The sequence below is a fragment of the Myotis lucifugus genome, unplaced genomic scaffold (assembly GCF_000147115.1).
Source record: "Myotis lucifugus unplaced genomic scaffold, Myoluc2.0 scaffold_19, whole genome shotgun sequence".
Classification (NCBI taxonomy): Eukaryota; Metazoa; Chordata; class Mammalia; order Chiroptera; family Vespertilionidae; genus Myotis; species Myotis lucifugus.
The window spans coordinates 2,662,704-2,668,703 of record NW_005871067.1 but is presented as its reverse complement, the minus strand read 5'-3'; the positions used below and the strand labels follow the sequence as shown (position 1 = coordinate 2,668,703).

The 6,000-nt window shown below is 38.2% G+C and overlaps 1 protein-coding gene across 2 annotated transcripts in view; it reads right to left on the bottom strand.

Moving 5' to 3' along the window:
* FRY (FRY microtubule binding protein) overlaps positions 1-6,000 on the bottom strand; it is a 572,796-nt gene that overhangs the window by 192,511 nt on the left and 374,285 nt on the right. For both annotated transcript variants that reach the window (XM_023751126.1, XM_006085476.3), the window contains one exon: positions 4,521-4,675. In XM_023751126.1, the coding sequence (XP_023606894.1) occupies positions 4,521-4,675 (155 nt within the window). The remainder of the gene's footprint in view (positions 1-4,520; positions 4,676-6,000) is intronic.

The window sequence follows — 6,000 nt, the reverse complement described above, 5'->3', positions numbered from 1 at the left end:
CAGGGGCCGGGAGGGCCTCGCGGCTCCACTGATCCCAGGGCCAGGGAGGCCTTGCGGCTCCACTGATCCCAGGGCAGGAGGCCTTGAGGCTCCGCTTGGCGCCAGGGCCGTGAGGCCTCGTGGCTCTGCCCATCCCAGGGCTGGGAGGCCTCGCACGGCTCCGCTGATCTTGGGGCAGGGAGGCTTCATGGCTCCGCTTGGTGCCAGGGCCGTGAGGCCTTGAGGCTCTGCTGATCCCGAGCCGGGAGGCCTCGCCGCTGGGCTGGCTTCGGGGCCCTTTGGCTTCGCTCCACCGCTTGGAGCCTACATATGCAAATTAACCGCCATCTTTGTTGGCAGTTAATTTGCATATCACCCTGATTAATCAATGGGAAGCGTAGTGAAGGTACGGTCAATTACCCTTTTTGTCTTTTATTAGATAGGATGTTAGATCCATTGTAGTAACTTTGTCTCTTTCTTGCAGCCCTTAAGATTCTTTCTTTGTTGTTAATGTTTACCATTGTAATTATGGCAAACATGTTGGTGTGGGTCTTTTTGGGTTCATGTTGTCTGGGAGTCTCTGTACTCATGTGATTTTTTTTCTTCCCTAAGTCAGGAAAGTTTTCTGTCATTATTTCTTCAAATAGGTTTTCTATTCCTTGCTCCTCTTCTTGACCTTCTGGCACCCCTATTATGCAGATGTTTCTTCATTTAGTATTGTTCCAAATCTCCCTTAAACTCTCCTTCCTTTTAATTCTTTTTTTCCAATTTCTGTTCAGTTTGGGTGTTTTTTCTATCCTGTCTTCTAACTATTGATTCGGTCCTCTGCTTCTTCTAGTCTGCTGTTGAAACCTTCCATTTTGTTCTTTATTGCAGCTATGTCATTCTTCATTTCCTGTTGATTCTTACACATGTTGGTGAATTTCTCATCTAAATGATTGAGCATCTATATAACCATTACTCTGAATTCTTTCTCTGCCATATTGCTTGTCTCCATTTCATTCAGTTCCTTTTCTGGCAATCTCTTCTTTTCTTTCCTTTGGGGATTATTTATTTGTCTCCCCATTTTTGCTGTCTTTTTCTGGCCCTGAGCACCCTGCTTGGGGTCCAAGAGGTTGAAGCCCCTTTGATCAAATGGTCTGGAAATTTTTAGTCCAGAGGTTGGGTCTGCCTTGAGTCTCACACCTTTATTGTATCTGCTTTGAGTTGTATCCCCTTCTCCCATGGATCTGGTCCCTCAGTTGTCTGCTTCAGATTCTTGGGGTGTCTGGGGCATGTGCACAGTTCCTCTGGTGTGCGACTCCCTGTATGGACCCAGAGCCCTCTGGCATGTAATTTGCATCCGTGGCAGGGTGGTGTCCTAGGTCACTCTGGAAGTGCACTTGCAGCATGGTCCTGTGGCCCCTGGCTGGGTGCACTGGATTGGTCTGGGTCACCCCGGCAGTGCTATCCTGTGGCCTGGAGTGGGACAAGTGCTGGGTTGTCCAAGTTGCCCCTCCTGGGCCCAGGGTGGAGCAAGCATCTGGGTTGTCCTGGGTCGCACAGTCAGCACCCTACTGTGGCCCAGAGTGGAATAAAAGTATTGTTTATAAAAAAATGTAGAAACTTACTTTTTCCCATTATCACACCTGACAAATATAGGGATTGATATATTAACTAGAGGCCTGGTGCATGAATTCGTGCACCAGTGGGGTCCCTTGGTCTGGCCTGTGGGATTGGGCCAAAAACAGCTCTCTGAGATCCCCCGAGGGGTCCCGGATTGCGAGAGGGCGCAGGCCAGGCCGAGGGACCCCACTGGTGCACAATCAGGGCTGGGGAGGGATGCAGGAGATTGGCCAACCAGGGAGGAACCACAGGAGGGCTCCAGGGCATGTCTGGCCTGTCTCACTCAGTCCTGATCGGCCAGACCCCAGCAGCAAGCTAACCTACTGGTCAACTGTCTGCCCCCTGGTGGTCAGTGCACGTCACAGAGAGCGGTTTAGTGGCCTTAGGATATCATTAGCATATTATGCTTTGATTGGTTGAACAGCTGACGGGCCAAGTGGACACTTAGCACATTAGGCTTTTATTATATAGGATTATGCAAAAATTGCTATTTTCCTTTTCTAAAACTAAAGGTAGAAAATTTTAAGCAATAAGAGCATTAACAAAATTCAATCTTTTAGGTATTGTCAAGTCAATTATAACTGGTTCTTTAATAAATGAATCTGCTTATATTGTCATATTCCTATAAAACAAGTCTGGCTTATGATCATTCCTATTTGAAAAGGAGATGGTAATTATTTACTTCACAAGAAGGATTCTTCTCTTTAGAAACTGACTTGTCATAGGAGTGACTGTCCAGATAACTTTTTTTGAGAAATTTAAAATATGATCCAGTTTATGTATGACTTCTCAGGAATCTATTCTTTCACAAGAGAAGGTATTTAGGTATTTTTCAGATGCAAACATGCAGGAAATTTAAAAAACAAAAGCTAAAACACCAGAATTTCTTTGAAAAAAAACAGAATTGAAAACATAAGCGCAAAGATTGTTCAGACAAATCTGAGGCTTATCTAAACTACACATTCTGAGAATTTATGGGAAAAGAGAGTAAATTTTGGCCACAGCTGAAGCTTTAAATTCTAAACATGCTCTGTGGTGAGAAATGACAGCAATGTTAGCTACTGTTTTGGCAGACAGATCATGGCCATGGCTTTGCCTGGCCCTCTAACCTTTCTTCAGAAAATATGAATGTCATAAATGTAAATTGATATGCAATATTTGTTTAAGAAACCCAAATATTTTAGGATCATAGCTTTAAAAATCTACTCTAAGCATAGAGGATTTTATGTCCTAATATTTTTGGGACTGGAGATATTACTGAAATTGTGATTATGTTGTTAAATTATTAAATTACTAATTTGTACTCCCTAAGGAAAAATATCTAGACTTATTCACAGGAATGAAATGTAACATTTTATGAGACAGCATGCAATTAAATTATTTGGCTAGGAAAGTTCAAAGCAAGATCACTGGGAAAAAGGCAGCAAAAAGAAGAAACCTATGGTCCTAGTCATAGACTCTAAATACACTTTTTAGAAACAAAGCATCATGTGAAGTTTATACTTAATAGATAGAAATGACTAAAAATAAAATACATTTTGGAGAAAGATAATTTTGCAAAAAATGTTATTTTGGTAATATCCCATAGATCCAAGTATTCTTTTGTAATGTTAACACCAAGAAATAAAATGATGGAAAAATCAAAGGAAAATTATATTCCTTTGCTAAAACTTTTATTGAGATTAAAGTGCATAATAAAAATTCGACTGCTAAGATTATGGAAAAATGCAAGTTTTAGACATGAGATTTTATCTACTATCTTTAAAAGAAAGATAAAAATTTTGAAGAGAAATTTGTCTCTAAAAAGCAGGGTTATTTTACATTTACTGAAAGTAGATGTCTTTTAAAATTCTATTCTTATTGATTTAGAACAAAATAGGTTTGGAGTTTAATACTAGTTCACTTTTATTTTATTTGTAATAAGTTGGAATTTAAAATGAATTCACTTTTATTCCCTTCTTTGGGTACCTGAAGACAGCCATTTAATTTTATTTACTTATTTTTTAAATTTAGAGAAAGAGAGAGAGAGAGAGAGAGAGAGAGAGAGAGAGAGAGAGAGATTTGTTGTTTTACTTATTTATGCATTCATTTGTTGATTATTGTATGTGTTCTGACTGGGGATCAAACCCACAACCTTTAAACCTGCCTGCAACCGTGGCATATCTGGATGACGCACTAACCGAATGACCTACCTGGATAGGGAATCAATATAGCCATTTAAAATACAACAATTTATCAAAAAGGAAAATCAACAGTCTATATGAGTCTTTTCAAAAATAAACTTCAGCTGCCTTCTTTCAAGTTCTAACATGTGAGCTTTTTTTTTTTTTTTTTTGGAAAAAGCTCATGCAATTTGGGTATCTTCATTAACCCTTGTATAATAGTTATGAAATTCAATAAACTATAGCTCTGAATGTTTTTTGCTGAATGACTAATTTATATAACAAGGGCAGAGGTTTTAAAAGTGTGGTCTGTGGAACCTGGGTGCCACATTTCCTTCCTGTCTTCCCTTCTGAAGTTTTGAACAAGGTGGATTTAACCTTTTGAAGGGTGCTTTTGGATTTAGATTGGTCTAAAGATGGCTGAAGGGCTTACTGCTCACATCTCCCACAAGCATTTCTAGAAACTCCTTTAATATATCTTCTTGATCATTTTCAAATCCTGTTCTAATGTTTCACTATGACTTTCCAGGCAATTAAAAGAATGGGGCTATAACGACAAACCACTCTCCTGGTGGAATACAAAAAATCAACGTAGCTGCACACTTGTAGGTGTAGTCTTTCTGCCAGGGAAATATAGGCCATTTTGCATTCCCATAGAATTTAATATGCTTGAATAATTGCAAAAGCAGTCGGATCTCAGTTATTCATATCATGAAGAACAACCCCAATTGAATTTTCCACTGACCAGCAGCCCCTGCTTACGAGAATCCATACCTGCTTCCACATACAGTTGCTATGGCTTTGAAGCAGCCAGATGCAAGTTGGTAGGAACCTGTGTAGCATCGGTCAATTGCCCAATTAAAAAGATTTATTTGGTCAGGATTAAGTTCCAAGAGTAAGACGACAACTTCACAGCCAAGTTGATGAACCTGAATACACAGAGGAAAGCAATTTTCATGTTTAATGAAATGTTATTCCAGGAAAAGACACAAAATCAAGCTTAGTCAATATTGAATGGGGTAAAATAAAAGTGAAGACTGAGCATTCATCTTGATTAATTTTTATTTCACATTTTCCTCTTTAAGGGAGTGATTGAAACTGAATACTGAAATGTATGAACTAAACGGGATCCTACATAAATTTTTCCTATAGGTCCACTCATTCTTGATCATATAATGCTGGAAAGGTGGTGAAGACTTTGTCTATATTTCTTATTTGCATTTAAAATGTTTCTGAAAAATATATGTGTTTGGCAAAAAAAATTAAATATACAAAAGGAGAGCCTTTATGTATGCAGTCTTTTAAGAAAAAATCAGAGTGGGTATGTTTAGGAGGCTTGATTACTAAATATACTGTGTAAAGCTTAGCTGGCAATCTTTTAAAAAGAAATACAGTTATCAATAAACTCTTCATTATCAGAGACTTCCATATAAAATATCAGCATTGTAAAGAGAGTTAATAGGATACTTAATTGATTCCTGAAGCTATTGTCTTTTGTCCAGAAGATGACTGGTACCTGGAGACTATATTCCCCTCCAAAAACATTTTCCTGTCTCCTCTGGAAGTTACAACAAGGTGGGGCAGGAAAGATTCTGGTTTTGGGGAGTGATATTCTAATTGGATGGTTAAACATGCTCAACCTAGTTTCTAAATGAGCTTAAGATAAAAACTGATATGGCTTTAGTATGGCAAAGGACTTAAAAATAACATTTCATTACAAAGTTAGACTTGAAAGAAAATCAGCAAGTTATTATTGTGCTTTGGAAGCTTGATATTGATGTACAAAATACATAGTATATGTTGCAAGTATCTTTCATGCTATGGCTAGTCTGTTCACACTCTTAATGGTGCCTTTTGGTGAACAGAAGTTATTAAATAGTCTTTCTTTATGGTTAGTAATTTTTGCATCTTGTTTAAGAAATCTTTCCATAATCTCAGGGAGTAAGATATCTTCCTTTCTTATTTTCTAGAAACTTTATTTCTTTTACCTTTCACATTTAGATTTGCCATCTAAGTTCTTTTTTTTATTCCTGACACCTTATTTTTCTTTCCAAATGCAAGGATCTATAGTATAATGTTGACATAAGTGGTGACAGTCGTCTTCCTTGGTCATTTTAATCTCAGGAAACACTTTCAATATTCACTATCAAGTATTAGTGTTTGCTACATGTTTGTTAAAGATACCTTTATCAAACCAAGAAAGTTCTTTTTATTCTTGGTCTTATTAAGAGTTTCTCTCATGAATGAATGTAGA